The sequence below is a fragment of the Sabethes cyaneus genome, chromosome 1 (genome assembly GCF_943734655.1).
Source record: "Sabethes cyaneus chromosome 1, idSabCyanKW18_F2, whole genome shotgun sequence".
Classification (NCBI taxonomy): Eukaryota; Metazoa; Arthropoda; class Insecta; order Diptera; family Culicidae; genus Sabethes; species Sabethes cyaneus.
In genome coordinates, this window is record NC_071353.1 from 114621418 (window position 1) to 114637708 (window position 16291).

Genomic DNA, 16291 nt, shown 5'->3' on the forward strand with positions numbered 1-16291 from the left:
GCATCCTTACGACGTGCCCAGCCCACTGTAGCCTTCCGACTTTTGTCAGATGTAGATGAGGGATTCTCAAGCAGTAAAAGTATGTCGTGGTTCATATACTTCTACCCTTGATGAAAATCATGCCTCTCGTTTCGATACTCGCTGATCGGAACACCGCCTCAAGAGTGACGTTGAACAGCATACTGGGTAAGCTGTCACCTTGTCCCAACCCTCGACGAGTCTCGCAGGGACTCGAGTGTGACCCGGAGACGTGCGAAGCACACCGCTCATTCCAATATAGCTCTGATTAGTCGGGTCGCAGACGTGCGATCCTTCCGGGGACCAAACGTTGACTCGGACCACTATCTCGTAGTAAGCAAGATCCGCGCACGGTTGTCCAACGTATTCAAATCGAAACCAACGAGGAAGATACGACTGAACATCCGGCGGTTATCAGCGGAGAGAGTTGCTGCAGAGTACTCTCAGAAGACTGATGAACGGATCGGTGAACATCTCGGAGAGAACCTGAACGAACAGTGGAGACACATCCACGACGCGATCAGTACTACAGCGCGGGAAGTGTTGGGTACTACTGCTGCAGCCACTTCCAGTGAGTGGTTTGACGCAGAGTGCCAGCGAGCGACTGATGAGAAGAATCGAGCCAGAAGTCACATTTTGGCTGCAACTGTGACACGCCAGAGCAGGGAGAGATACCGAGATGCTAGAGCTGCCGAAAAGAGACTTCACCGTCGTAAGAAACGTCAGCACTGGGATCGCGTTCTTGCGGAGGCGGAGAATTGCTTCGAGAGGCACGATACAAGAAGCTTCTTTAATACGATCAACGGAATCAGGAACCGGACCGTGCCAACTACTGTTATGTGCAACGACAAGGAGGGGAACCTGATTACCGAAAGATCGGAGGTGGCTAGGCGGTGGAAACAATATTTCGATGCATTGTTGAATGGTGAACTAGATGGAACGGTCAACAGAAACAGGATAACGATTGAGTATGATGGACAAGCTGTGGATCCACCAACTTTGGAAGAGGTTAGAAAAGCAGCGAGAGAGCTGAAAAACGGCAAAGCAGCTGGAAAGGACGGCATCCCCGCCGAACTTTTGAAAGTCGGGAGCGCACGGCTGTATTGTGCAATCCATCAGGTTATACTAAAGGTATGGACTGAGGAGGAATTACCTACGGACTGGTTGGAAGGTCTCATATGCCCAATTTACAAAAAGGGTCATCGACTCGAATGCAGCAATTATCGAGGAATTACTCTCCTCAATTCTGCATACAAAATTCTCTCCCGCATCCTGTTTCTCAGACTGAGGCCGTTACAGGAAACCTTTGTTGGCGAATACCAGTGCGGTTTTCGAGAGGGACGCTCCACGACGGACCAAATGTTCACTTTGCGACAGATCCTCGATAAATTCCGGGAATTCAACTTGCAGACTCATCATCTGTTTATAGACTTCAAGGCGGCGTACGATTCAGTTAAACGAAACGAGCTGTGGCAGATTATGCTTGTTTTTTTCCAACGTGGTTTTCCAACAAAACTGATTAGGCTGATACGTGCTACCCTTGATGGTTCAAAATCAAGCGTCAGGATAGCGGGTGAGACTTCGGACTCGTTTGTGACGTTAGATGGTTTGAAGCAAGGTGACGGACTATCGAACTTGCTGTTCAACATTGCATTGGAAGGTGCTATTCGAAGGGCCGGCGTGCAGAGAAGCGGTACCATCATCACGAAATCTCATATGCTCCTAGGGTTCGCGGACGACATCGATATCATTGGTGTTAACCGTAGAGCTGTGGAAGAAGCGTACACGCATCTTAAAGAGGAAGCTGCGAGGATAGGGCTTATCATAAATTCTACCAAAACAAAGTATATGGTGGCTGGTAGAGATCGTGGTAGCCCTTCGGGTGTTGGAACTGCGGTGGTGATAGATGGAGATACTTTTGAAGTGGTCGACGAATTTGTTTACCTTGGTACGTTAGTGACATGTGACAACAATGTGAGCCGTGAAGTAAAAAGGCGGATAGCGGCTGCCAACAGGGCCTTCTACGGATTACGTAGCCAGCTGAGGTCCCGTAGCCTACAACTCCGTACAAAACTCGCGCTCTATAAGACGCTAATTCTCCCGGTGGTACTCTACGGCCACGAAGCGTGGACGTTGAAAGAGAGCGACCGACGAGCTCTTGGCGTTTTCGAGCGTAAGCTCCTGCGATCAATTCTTGGCGGCATATTAGACGAAGGAGTGTGGCACAGGCGTATGAATCATGAAATATACCAAGTGTACAAAGATGCGGATATTGTGAAGCGACTAAAATACGGCAGGCTACAGTGGGCTGGTCACGTAGCAAGGATGCCGGATGAGAGACCAGCGAAAACAATATTTAGCAGAGAACCCGACAGAGGCCGACGACTTCGAGGCAGACCCCGTACCCATTGGATGAGCGCTGTTGACGAGGATGCTAGAACAGCGGGTGTTAGGGGCGACTGGAGAGTGGCAGCCCAAAACCGAGTAATGTGGAGACGGCTTCTGAATTCGGCATTGATTCGATAAGCGGATTGTCGCCGAAAAAGTAAAGTGAGTAGTCGGGTCAGTTTATCCGGCAAACCGGTTTCGTGCATTATGTACCATAGCCGGTCGCGATGGACTGTATCGTATGTTGCTTTGAAATCAATAAAGATGTGATCCGAGGACACGATGTATCCTCAACATTTCTGCAAGATCTGTCGGATGGAAAAAATCTGGTCGGTAGTTGCGCGAGCCCCCATGAAGTCCACCTGATAAATTACAATGTAAAATTACAATGAATAATGCAGTTATTACAATTGCCTATTTTTTTGCTACAATGCCGTGATGGGTAAAATTACTGATATTGACTGATAGTTATCAGTAACGTACTGAAACTACTGATAGTTATCAGTAACGATTTTTAACGATAGTTCCCATCCCTACAACGTCGTATTGCTGTGATGCGGTTAAAATGCATGGTAGTTTAGTGCGTATACGCCGCCCAAACATGAGCTCTTATGAAGGTTTCCCTGTAGTCGTGTGATCAGCTGCGCGATACATCAACAGGTATTGCCTCAATTCTTTTCGCCAATCTTTCCCTAATTCTTGAGCTATCCTCAACCTCTTCAAGATTGAACGGTTCTGGCGCTCTACCTCTCCATTCTTACTTACTTACTTAATTGGCATAACGTCTTATGACAAGGCCTGCGCAGTATAATTTCTCCATCTGTTTCGGTCCATGGCAACTGATCTCCAGTTCCGCGGGCACCCAGTGCTCGCCAGATCTCGCTCCACCTGGTCTTGCCACCTCGCTCGCTGTGCCCCTCTTCGTCTTGTTCCTACCGGATTTGATGCGAAAACCATTTTTGCAGGATAGTTGTCCGGCATTCTAGCAACATGTCCTGCCCAACGTATCCGTCCAGCTTTAACCACTTTCTGAATACTTGGTTCGCCGTAGAGACGCGCGAGCTCGTGGTTCATTCTTCGCCACCATACACCGTTCTCTTGCACTCCGCCAAAGATGGTTCTTAGCACCCGCCGTTCGAAAACTCCGAGTGCTTGTAGGTCCTCTTCTAGCAATGTCCACGTTTCGTGCCCGTAGAGGATAACCGGTCTAATTAGCGTTTTGTACAGTGTGCACTTTGTACGGGGGCTCAGATTGTTCGACCGCAAGTGTTTGTGGAGTCCGTAGTAGGCCCGACTTCCGCTGAAAAAACGTCTTTTAATCTCACGGCTGGTATTGTTGTCCTCTGTTGCCAGCGAACCAAGGTATACGAACTCGTCGACTACCTCGAACTCATCCCCGTCGATTACCACGGTGCTGCCCAAGCGAGCCCTGTCGCGCTCGGTCCCGCTCGCCAGCATATACTTCGTTTTAGACGTATTTATCTGCAATCCAATCTTCTCTGCTTCGCGTTTCAGTCTGGTGTACTGATCTTCCACCGCCTCAAATGTTCTGCCGACAGCATCCACGTCGTCAGCAAAGCAGATAAATTGACTGGATTTATTGAAAATCGTGCCCCGCATTTCGATCGCCGCTCGCCTTATAACACCTTCAAGCGCAATGTTGAATAGCAGGCAGGAAAGACCATCTCCTTGTCGAAGTCCCCTGCGAGATTCGAATGGGTCCGACAATCCACCCGAGATTCTCACACAGCACTGGATCCCATCCATCGTAGCCATGATGAGTCTAGTAAGCTTACCCGGAAAGCCGTTTTCGTCCAAAATTTTCCATAGCTCTTGTCGGTTTACGCTATCATATGCGGCTTTGAAATCGATGAACAGGTGGTGCGTGGGGACTCGGAATTCGCGGCACTTCTGGAGGATCTGCCGCAGGGTGAAGATTTGGTCTGTTGTAGACCGACCCTCCATGAAGCCGGCCTGGTAACTTCCCACAAATCTATTGGTTATTGGCGATAGTCGATGAAAGAGGACTTGGGACAGCACTTTGTAGGCGGCATTCAGGATAGTAATGGCTCGGTAGTTCTCACAATCCAGCTTACCACCTTTCTTGTAGATAGGGCAGATAACCCCGTCTTTCCACTCCTCCGGTAGTCGTTCCGTATCCCAAATCTTGACAATCAATTGATGCAGACAGCCGGCCAACTTGTCCGGGCCCATTTTAATAAGTTCCGCTCCAATGCCATCCTTTCCCGCTGCTTTGTTGTTCTTCAGCCGCTGGATGGCTTCTTTAACTTCGCTTATCGATGGGGGTGGCACATCTTCGTCGCTTGCTGCACCAATGTTGTCACTTCCTCCGCTATCATGGTCTTCCGCCTGCACGCCATTCAGGTGTTCATCGGAGTGCTGCTTCCACCTTTCGATCACCGCACGGTCATCAGTCAAGATACCTCCTTTATCTCTGCACATTTCGGCCCGCGGCACGAAGCCTTTGCGAGATCCGTTGAGTTTCTGATAGAACTTCCGTGTGTCGTGAAAGCGGTACAGCTGTTCGAGTTCTTCGCACTTCTTCTCCTCTTGGTGGCGCTTCTTTTCCTTGAAGAGTCGGGTTTGCTGCCTCCACTTCTGTTTGTATCGCTCCACATTCTGACGGGTGACTCTACGCAGCATTTGTACCCGTGCTGAGTTCTTCTCATCCAATATCTGCTGGCATTCCTCGTCAAACCATTCGTTACGTCGATTCGGTGCCACACTACCTAGGACGTTCTCCGCTACGCTGTTAATGGCTGTTTTCACGGCATTCCAATAGTCTTCAAGAGGGGCTTCATCCAGCTCACCCTCTTCCGGCAACGCGGTTTCGAGAGATAACGCGTAGTTTTCGGCGACCTCTGGTTGCTTCAGTCGCGCTAGATTATACCGTGGCGGGCGGCGGTATCGTATGTTGTTCACAACAGATAGTTTTTGACGTATCCTTACCATCACTAGGTAGTGATCCGAATCAATGTTAGCGCCCGGATAGGTTCTGACGTCGATAATGTCTGAAAAGTGCCGACCATCTATCAGAACGTGGTCGATCTGTGATTCTGTCTGGTTGGGTGATCTCCAGGTGTACCGATGGTAGAGGTTATGCTGGAAGAAGGTACTACGTATGGCCATGTTCTTGGAGGCGGCGAAGTCGACAAGTCTTATGCCGTTTTCGTTCGTTTGCGGATGAGCGCTGAACCGTCCAATCACCGGTTTGAATTCCTCCTCCTGACCAACCTGAGCATTACAGTCCCCGATGATAATTTTGACATCATGTCTTGGGCAGCGGTCGTATTCACGCTCCAACTGCGCGTAGAATTCGTCTTTGTCATCATCGGTACTTCCGAGGTGAGGGCTGTGCACGTTAATTATGCTTATATTGAAGAATCGGCCCTTGATTCTTAATCTGCACATTCGGGGGTTGATCGGCCACCACCCGATCACCCGCTTCTGCATCTCGCCCATCACTATAAAAGCTGTGCCCAGCTCGTGTGTATTGCCGCAACTCTGGTAGATGGTATGACCATCTCTATACGTACGTACCATCGTTCCTTTCCAGCATACCTCCTGCAGCGCTACGATGTCGAACTTGCGGCTCTTCACTTCTTTAGAAAGCACGTGGGTACTTCCAAGGAAATTTAGAGACCGACAGTTCCATGTTCCTAATTTCCAATCGTTAGACCGTTTTCGTCGCCTGGGTCTTTGCCGATTGTTCCGATTAGAGTTATTATTATTAGGGGAATGTCGTCGTGGTTGGGCCATCTTTTGGTCCACAAATCTCATTTCAAAAGAAACTTTGGAAATTTAACAAAGGTCTTATTAATAGTTCGTATTTAGACCTTTGTATTTGGACCTTTGTTAAATTACCAAAGGTTTTTTTGAAATGAGATTTTTGGACCAAAAGATGACCCAACCACGGCGACATTCCCCTACTTACGGAGTCCATTGCTTTGGTTTTTTTAGTGGTTCAGGCTTGCAAAGCCCGCAGCCAACCCCACAGTATCGCCGGAGGGCCAACGTAGCTCGAAGGAGCCCTCCTCCCCTGTCAGCATACGACCTTGGTTTCCACCGGGGTTGGTTACCCGATCTCCACCGAGGTTGCTCGTATCCCAGCTGGTACCACGGGGAGGTTGGGGTAGGAGTTGCTAGGTAAGAGGCTGTGAACCACTATGGGGTCTATTTTATGCCCAGTGCAGAAGGCACCGATGTTACGCATTACCAAGCCGTTTACCAGCCAATCTCCGGATGTATTGCGTTGTATTAATACCACACCCAGTCCCACTGGACTACCATCCGCAATAACAAAAGTCTCGTCTTTTGGATCGTAGAAACCGAGAATTTCACCCAAACTTTGTTTTCCCCGATTTTCTTGGAAATTTGTTCAAGGGTTGGTAAAGGATGTATTTCGCGAATCACAGCTTTGTTTGCTGCCCGCAGATCGACAATCATGCGAACTTCGCCTGAATTCTTTCTTTTTACAAGCATAGGTGAAACCCAATCGGATGCTTCGTTAACCCGTTCAATAATATCTTGGCTTTCAAGTTCTTTCAACTTTTACAAAGTGAGCTCTTCAAGCGGGAATAGAATTCTTCTCAAGCTTTGACGGACAGGTGAAATCGTCAGATTTGTTTTTATACAGACTTCAATTCCTGATTAAGTCAAACATTTCGTATATATTTTGATCTAGTATTTTCTTTTATTATTATTGTTAAGTTCTAACTTACCCTTCATACAAGGAAACGCGTTGTCGCTAATCTTGAAAAGAAATTTCATCAGATCTAGTTCGACCGCTGTTTTTCCGGACAGAAGTGAGCACTTGCCAGTTTCTACTTCTCCCAACACTGTTAATGCTTTATTCGATCCATAACTGTTAAAAACCTTGTTACTGCCTTTCTTTATCGAAATCACAGTAAGTCGCTTGTTTTTTCAAACGAATGACAAAAGTATCTAGCTTCTCGTTTGATCCGGGTAACATCTGGCCGTCGTAACACCGTTCGTATGTTTTCGATACCCGTGGTATGAAGTATTCATCAAGTAATTTCACTGCAACCTGGTACCGATTCTCCAAAATATGCTCCTCATTGGTTTGAACTTTAGAAATTATTTTTCGAACATCAGGTCCACCGAACAACATTAGGGATCTGAATTTTTCCTCGTGATCTTCTACGTCCTTCCATGCCAGATAAGTATCAAAATGCTCGCGCCATTTCTCCCACCGTATCGCAGTCGGGCCCTCCGTGTTCTCAATAAACGGCGGAACGAGCTGGTTTACCTGTTGTTACGATACCGCATATATGGCAACACTGCAAACATATCGTGCAGGTTGTTTACATTGTTGTCGAATGTTTACAGTGTCAAAAGAAGTGAGCGGGTAGGTAAATAAAAATTAGCCATTGTACAAAGTGTTCTAAATTGCAGATCACAAAGATAATTCTAATTCTAAGTTCTATTAAAATACCTCTTTTCGTGTGAAATAACACCAGGATTGCAAAATAGCTCCTGCTAAGTGGTTGAAATTTGTAATTGAAGTGGTGAGAAAGAGAGTGTATAGTAAATTAGTGTAAACTAAAATATGTAAACAAATTCATTTGTACTTACCTGCAGAAATAGCGACAGTGAAATCTAGTAGTATTCTGGAATACTTACCTGTTAGATACTTACCGTAATCAATCGTAGCCCTGTAGTAAGTAACCTGAAACCAACCGAAAATGTATAAAATGTACACTTACCAGATTGAATCTTTGGTATCATTCACAGCCGAGCAAATTAAAAGTAGCTCATCCCAAGTTGTTCTTAGGCACAAAGCGTATAGCCGCCGTAAATTGTAACAAGCGTAGGATAAGAAGGTGTAAACGGAAACAGTAAAACCACTTCTTGTAAGTTTATTGTATATATTTTAAAACGTTGATTTAACACAAATATATTACAGTTTGAGCGTTACCGAAAAATAATCGGTTGCTACAGAAAATTGGTTCGTATCCGAACATTCTCAAAAAGAAGTGACTAAAACCGGTCATAAGAGATGTCGGACGTACCCCGTGATGCACCTTCCGGTCCTAGAGCTACATCGGAGAGCGAGTTTCTGGATTTAATTATGACCCCGTGCGGGATTTGCGGCCCGTCGACGTGTGACGAGGAAATGATTGGTTGTGACGGTTGTGCGAAATGGTTCCATTCCCGATGTGTTGGAGTCACGGAAGATTCGGTTCCGGAAAAGTGGTACTGCCACAGTAAAGCTTGTCAGCAGGAGTACCAGAAGCAGCAAAAAGATTCCCAAAGGCAGACTCGTGGAAAAAAGACCGCCGAAGAGTCTGACAAACCGAGTGACACCGTACGCAAGGGGACCTCCGGCATCGAACAGAGGATGAAGGAGCTGGAGGAGAAGCGAAAGCGACAGGACAAAGAGCTGGAGGCGGAAATGCAGCTGCAGCAGATGGAAAGAAGAATGCAGCGTGACTTTGAGAGAAAAAAGTTGGAAATGGAGATCAGATTGCGGGACGAAGAAGAAGAAGAATGGAGAGCTCTACATGAAGAGATCAGGCTTGGCATACACTTTTCGCTTTGATTTTGCTCTTTTGATTACTGCTCCTCAGCCAAGCAGAATTTGAAAAAGTGGTGTATGGGGCATTTGTAGAGCTAGTAATTATCTATATTATTGCTGAAGAAAGTGAAGTATCTTTAGTATTTAACGCGCTGTAGGGCAGCAATGCCGTTGGTAGCAAAAAGAGCGCTCTTTTTGCTACCAAGAGGGTAGCAGCCTTATAGCGCCATAAATACAAAATGCACAGTAATGCTTACTTCAGCAATATTGTAGATAAAAACAAATTCTACAAACGCCCCATACATCACTTTTTTAAATTTTGCTTGGCTGAGATGCAGTAATCAAAAGAGCAAAATCGAAGCGAAAAGTGTATGCCAAGCCTGGAAGAGATACTGCAGAAGAAGAGGATGCAGATCGAGCGAATGAAAGCAAGTCAGCGGTCATTCGAGCAACAGGTGGCCGATCTAGACAGAGAATTGAAGGAGCTTTCTGTCATCAAAAACCCGAAGGTGGCCGCGAAACAGTCACAAAGAGTCTTTCCGAGCGAAAGCAAAACCGAAGCGCTGAAGCAGGATCAGGCGAACGCTAACATGCTGGCTAGAAAAAGACATACAGAAGGGGATTTCGATGATGATGAGTACGATGAGGATTCGGAGTGCAGCCAGCACACCAATCCGTTCAGTGGCAAGAATTCACCGCAAAATTGCACGTAATATCACCCACTTTCAGCCGAAACAGGCTAGGGCAACAAGTCGGGCCTACACGAGCGCAGCTAATGGCGAGAAGCGGTTTAACAACCAAGCTTCCGAAGTTTTCGGGCCATCCAAGGCAGTGGCCATTGTTTTATGCTTCCTACAAAGCATCGAACGATGCCTGTGGCTACATGAATCACGAAAATCTGGTTCGGCTGCAGGAGTGTTTGGAAGATAGAGCATTGGAACTGGTGGCTGGTCAGCTGCTTCTCCCCGAGTCGGTTCCAAGAGTCATCGAAAAGCTACGGCGGCATTATGGGCGTCCGGAGCAACTGCTACAAGAGTTCTTGGACTAAGTCAACGAGCTAGAACCACCAAAACCTGACAACTTGAAAAGTTTCATACCGTTTGGGAATACGGTGGAGCAGCTCTGTGAGCATTTGGAAGCTGCGGGACTTCGGCACCATCTCGTTAATCCGTTACTAATTAGGCAACTGGTGGCAAAGATACCGGACCGCGAGAAACGGGAGTGGGTACGCTTCCAAAGGAGGAGTGCCGGCGGAGAACCGACACTACGAACGCTTACGGATTTCCTAATGGAGATAGTCGACGATGCCTGCGATGCGAACGTCGACGTGCAAGATACACGCTATCAGTCCGCAAGTGCTCCACAGCCCAGAAGAGAAACGTTGAATGAGAGAGGTGTGTTGCTTAGCCACAGTGAAGCTTGCAGTTCGGGTGATATTTTAACCGAGCAAAGGGAGCTGAAACCTTGCAAAGTATGCCAGAGTACAGGACACCGCCTGCGTCACTGTGATCGTTTTGGGAGAATGCCGTATAGTGAACGTTTGAGGATGGTTACCCGGGAGAAACTATACAATGTATGCCTAAACGAGCATGGAGGTCAGTGTAAGTTCCGCATACGCTGCAACATTGGCGATTGCAGAGAGCGTCACAACCCGCTAATGCACCCCGTTGAAAGCACGGTAGGCATGAGTGCGCATATCCGCTGTGACTCAACCGTCATATTCCGAATAGTTCCCGTACAACTATACTGTGGCGAAAAGATGGTAACGGTGCTTGCATTCCTGGATGAAGGTGCCTCGGTAACGTTGGTGGAGAAGAGATTAGCCGATCGCTTAGGTGTGGTTAGCGTTCAAGAAGGCCTGACCTTAAAGTGGACGGCCAATGTCAGGCGCGAGGAAAAGGATTCGCGGCGTATGAATGTGTGGGCATCTGTTGTCGGTGATGGCGCAAATAAGCTACTGTTGCATGATGTCCGGACTGTTGGTAAGCTTATGCTGCCTCGTCAGAAGTTGGACAAGGAGAAACTTACCGCACAATACGCCTACATGCGAGAATTGCCAATGGAGTCGTACGATGGTCACCCAGAGTTATTAATCGGATTAAACAACATCCACTCGTTTGCGCCATTGGAAGCAAAGACGGGTACACCTGTCGAACCGATCGCAGTTCGATGCAAGCTCGCAGCCACCCGAGCTAGATTTCATTTCCAGTCCATTGGTCGAAAAAGAATGGAAATCCGACGAGAAACAGCCAAGTTACGGCCATTTTCGCAAAATCACCACTAGTAACATCTGTTGTTCTGGTCAGTTTAGGACATGACGCAAACCATGTCAATATAAGCATCAAACGTTAAGGTTTTATGAGCCATTGACACTGGAAGCATTTCCAAGTTCGCAGCGTGCCATGGCAACCCTGTAGCAGGTTCTAGGTACCCCGGCGGAAGTGGTCGTTTCTGGAAATATTCGAAATCATGACAATATGGGTGTCAAACTTCAGGATTTTCAACCCTCGTAAATTTTTGAAGTTTGACATCCATATTGGAATGGTGTTGGTCATGTTTTAAAATGGTCATAAAGGTAAGACATTACTGGCAACATTTCCAGAACCGATTTCACTAAAATGGCCATAGCTCGGTTGTTTCTCGTCGGATTTCCATTCTTTTTCGACCAATCGACTGGAAATGAAATCTAGTTTTGGGATAAAATATGAAAATTAATAAATTTCCATGACAGAAAAAGATACAGCGATTAAAAAAAATCAGGTTTTGACATACCTCCAAGCAACCCGGAATATCTCCGGTGTCCGCTGACTATTGCAAATTTTGAAGTATTTTTGGAAAACTAGGAAAATTTTCCCGTCGAATGCAATTCGCTTCATCTAAAAATGTTCAATTTTGTAAAAGTTATGGCCGTTTGAATTTCATCAAAATTTTGCCTGTCCCGATCATTTTGTCTAACCCCTGTATATCCAGCCCCCCAGCTGCAGACATTATCGGTTCGGCCCCCTAGCCATTCCATTTCGTATTTCCAGCCCCCTAGCTGCAGAAATCTGAATTATTTCCTTCTTCCTTTAAGTCTAACAACCTATGCATTCAAGAAAAAAACACCATTATTCTTTTCGCCCCAGTTGTATGGTTCCCTTAGCAACCGCATTTTCACACAGCGAGCCCGTTCAATCAGCAAAAACGAAAATCACTATGTAAATTTTTCGAAATTACCTTCAAAATTCTTTATCTTTCGTCGCCAGATGTAGTTACTAGACCTATTTCCGTAATTCAAAAGTATATATTTCAACTGTTTTATTTTCACACTTAAAACTTCCAAGGAAATTGGTATTGTGGAGTTGAGCCCATTTTACCTTTTTTTTTCAATAAGTCTGGGCAGTTAATTCGTAAATAGAACTTCTCTTGCGTAGTAAACCTAGCATGCTATGAACTCAATTTTCATGCTGTCACTTGTGTAGAAGTTACTCTGGTGAAAAAAATATCGTTCGACTAATGAGTGCTTATTCCACGGCATCACCTGGGAGTTTCACCTCCGGTGAAGGTTTTCGGTAATATTGTGTCCCCTTCATTTTACCCTTAGATAAAGTTTGATTTGATGTTCGCTCTACAACCGTAAACAGCGAGGTCAACAAAGCTGTCTTCATCTCCAAGGACCGGAGGGAAAGCGATGAAGACAGTGACGTGTCCTCTCTGGCTTCGACCAACTTTACTCTGAAGCCGGACGCAGGAGTTTTTCCTGATGATTGCGTGAGTGTTGCCTGTTAAATTTATTCGTCCTTTATCAGTAATTCCAAAGTGTTTCTCTTTCGAAGAATTCGGATACAAGCACCAGCACGACGGTGGCGCAAATCATACCGAAAAGACGCGAACGTGACCCCAATGCCTTCGACAAATGGCTGAAAGCTAAAATGTAAATTAGATTTCACTGATTGAAGTGTTTGCAATAATCCATGTTTTTACGATTCTGAATAGAGAGACAGAACGCACATGGAAAGAAAAAGAACAAAAACGCAAACGACGCGAAGAGGCAAGAAAGAAACTAGAGGAAGAACGTCGAAAGCAGGAAAGTGAGGAAAAGCTGAAGAAATGGATGAAACGCAAGGAACAAGAAAGAAAAAAAAAGGAAGAAATTCAACAGAAACAGAAACAAAAAAAGGAAGCAGAACAGTCGGTCAGCAGAAATTGGACCAACAGTGACGACAGTGTAACCAATTTCAACGTTTGGTTAAGTCGCGTGAAGCAACAGGAAAATCGTAAGTGTCACGTCCAGCATGACCAACTATGAGATTAATGATAGTAAAAAAATTTACCCAACGGTTGTATAACATTTCGCCGAAGACCATATCGCGGAGTACCGTTTCGCGGAATACCATTTCGCGGAAAACATTTTCGCGGAAAGTACTATTTCGCGGAAAGTACCAAAACGCCGAAAACCCTTTCGCGCAAAGTACTATTCCGCGGAAAACCGTTTGGCGGAAAGAACCATTTCGCGGAAAACCATTTGGCGGAAAATATTGTTTCGCGGAAAACCATGTTAGTAGCAAACTTTTCCTAGATGATTCAGGGCGAGCCGGCCGCAGGCAACGGCGAGTGTTCGCCGGTGACCCGCCGTCGGAAGCGCCGGTCACTGCGGGGGGGCAGCCCCCCTGCAGAGATCACATCTGTCTAGGTCTATTCGTTTTCCTAGGTCTACTGACCGCTAGTTAGTTTTCCCTAGTCCTCGCATCGATTTAACTTTCGTTGAATACAAAGCGGCGAAGCCGCTTTTTGCGGCTTCCAAACTGAATGAGCGGTGGTTCTCCGCCAAATAGTACTTTCGGCGAAAATTTCTTCCGCGAAATAGTACTTTCCGCAAAAATGTTTTCCGCGAAATGGTACTTTCTGCGAAAATGTTTTCCGCGAAATGGTTTTCTGCGAAACAGTATATTCCGCGTTATAGTCATCCGCGAATTGGTTTTCCGCGAAATGGTATTCGGCGAAATGTTATACAATCTTACCCAACAGTTAAGAAAATGCGCCAATTGGCAAAGCAGCGTATGGAGGAAGAGTTCAAACATCAACGGCAAGACCTGTCGAGACTGTTCTACGACGAGTGGCTCAAATCGGCGAAGGACAAGCCGAAACCGGTTACGCTGAACCGTGGCGTCGAGAGCCTGCGGGGAAGGATTTCGAAGATCTTCATCAATCCCAATCCGTGGCAGGCGACGGCCGAGTGACTGACGGACTGACAGAAAGTTGTCCAATGCCGCCCGATTAGTAATTAATTTCTTGACCTGTACTTAGATGATAATAAATTTACAGTATCTGAGCGATTGTTTGCTTACATTTAAAACAATTAGTATAATACCACACGAATGCAGTGCAACCAACAAGTTGAAGATCCTTTTTGTTTTCGATTGGGTCATAATTCACTAGTCGCAGTGTTTAAGCTCAAATAGCGGAAAACAAAATCAGCAGCAATAAAGCAAAGGTTTAGCTGGCCGGAAGACCGCTGTCTTCTAAATGCCTTCAGGCGCGCTAAACGTGTGACTTTAGCGCCACCTCTAATGAGGGCCGCTCGTGATAGATAGAGTTTGCCCAGCTTGGAACCTGATCTCAGGGCAGGTTTTGAATAAAGTCCCGAAACGATGTATAGTACGAAGAGCTTTTAAAGGCCAAAAGAATTACTCCGTTTGAGGCACGATGGAGTCACTGCTCCGCTTAGCGATTTCACAACGTCTTACCGACGCATGAAAACTCGCAGCGCGTCAAAAGTGTTTTCTCATCACTGGTCGAACGCACTCGACCAATCTCTCTATCTCGCTTCAGCGCAACAGAGGGGTCATTTACCGATAACCCATCGGAGTACGAGAACGACAAAACAGGAATCTAAACAACGTACGCGGAATGTGAGAAGTTCTTTCGGACAAGATTACCTGATTGGGAAGTGATTTTTCTTATTTAAGGGTTACAGCTGCATTCATTGCTTGGTAGGGTTAGTGGTGTACATTTGATCGGTTACGTGTTATGTTCCTTTCCCTCTCTATTGGTTTGCTTTCCTACTAAACTCCTATTGAGCGGTCAGATTACGCATGCTCACCATTGGTCGAACGGCTGAAGCGCACGCGGCAAAAGCTTTCGAGTGGCAATAAAGCAAGAAGGTAAGGTGCGTGGTGTGTATAAGGCTTGTTCGCGACAAAATTTCGACACCCCTAAACACACACAGCTTCGGAAATACATTAACAATGAGTGAAATATTTTGCAGAGTGGTAGATGTATGTCTGTTCTTTCTGAAAATATAACACTTGCTTATATTACAAGCGCATAACGCAAAATGGCGTCGAAAGAAGAGCAGGTGCGAAAAGCAATTGTGTGCTGTCGCAATGAAAATCCGGATCTCTCGTTAAGAAAACTTGCCAAACAACTTAGATTTGTCCTAGAAGACTTTAAACAGCTTCCTGGTATGTCTTTACACTGCCATGAAACGGAATGGCGTTGCAGAGCATTTTAGGACAAAGAAGAAAGCCAAGTTCCCTAAAAAATATTTAGTATGGCAGGCAGCTGTGGTCGAGCAAGCAAAAGTTACATTACTACGGGAACGGTTAACAAGGAAATATACGGTGAAGAATGCCTGCAGAAACGATTGTTACCGTTCCTACACAACCATGGTGTACTCTCACTGTTTTGGCCTGATTTGGCATCCTGTCACTACTAGTAATCGACATCGGACCGGGTAAAGTCCGGTCCGATACCCGATTGAACGAAATTTTAGAGTTCCGGAAAGTCCGGAGCATTTTGACAGTAAAACTGACCGCAGTGGAAACGATGACTAGGATGATTTGATTTATATGTTTAAAACTAATTTCTATAAACTTCCCCAGTATTGAGGAAAGGCAATAATCTCGCTAGCAATAATCCTCTTTCTATTTAAGGCTCCCAAACAAGTCCAGCCAATCGATTTATTTTTGAAAAATTAGCAAATATTTGTGGGTCTTGAAACCGAGCGCTTCTCAGCATCAGCTCGTGCCTTTTGAACCCTCAAAATTTAATTTCAAAGAACTCATTTTAAAAGCTTTGTAATTGGCACTTCATCTTTTCGGTAAAGTCATAGGTAACCGGTTTTTACGCTTATGGTCCAATTTGAAAGATAACTACAATAGTTTCATCGGATTTTTCAAAATTATCGTATAGGTTTGGGCCGAAGAGTCTCAAATTTTCATGAAATTTTGCTTACGAGCATAAGATATGAACTTTTTAATGAACGCAATATGTTATCCTGTTTTCCCAGAAAACTCCACTATAAATTTTCCGATTTTTTCGAACATCGCTTATTTCGAAAGTTTA

General features: G+C 45.7%; 1 protein-coding gene across 1 annotated transcript; it reads left to right on the forward strand.

Moving 5' to 3' along the window:
* The first annotated feature begins 8446 nt into the window (after window positions 1–8446).
* On the forward strand, window positions 8447–14184 carry LOC128746133 (uncharacterized). Its single transcript, XM_053843182.1, has 7 exons — window positions 8447–8964; window positions 9327–9674; window positions 10148–11032; window positions 12589–12715; window positions 12781–12878; window positions 12941–13221; window positions 13973–14184. The coding sequence occupies exons 1-7, from the start codon at window positions 8447–8449 to the stop codon at window positions 14182–14184; spliced, it is 2469 nt and encodes an 822-aa protein (XP_053699157.1).
* The last annotated feature ends 2107 nt before the right edge of the window (window positions 14185–16291 follow it).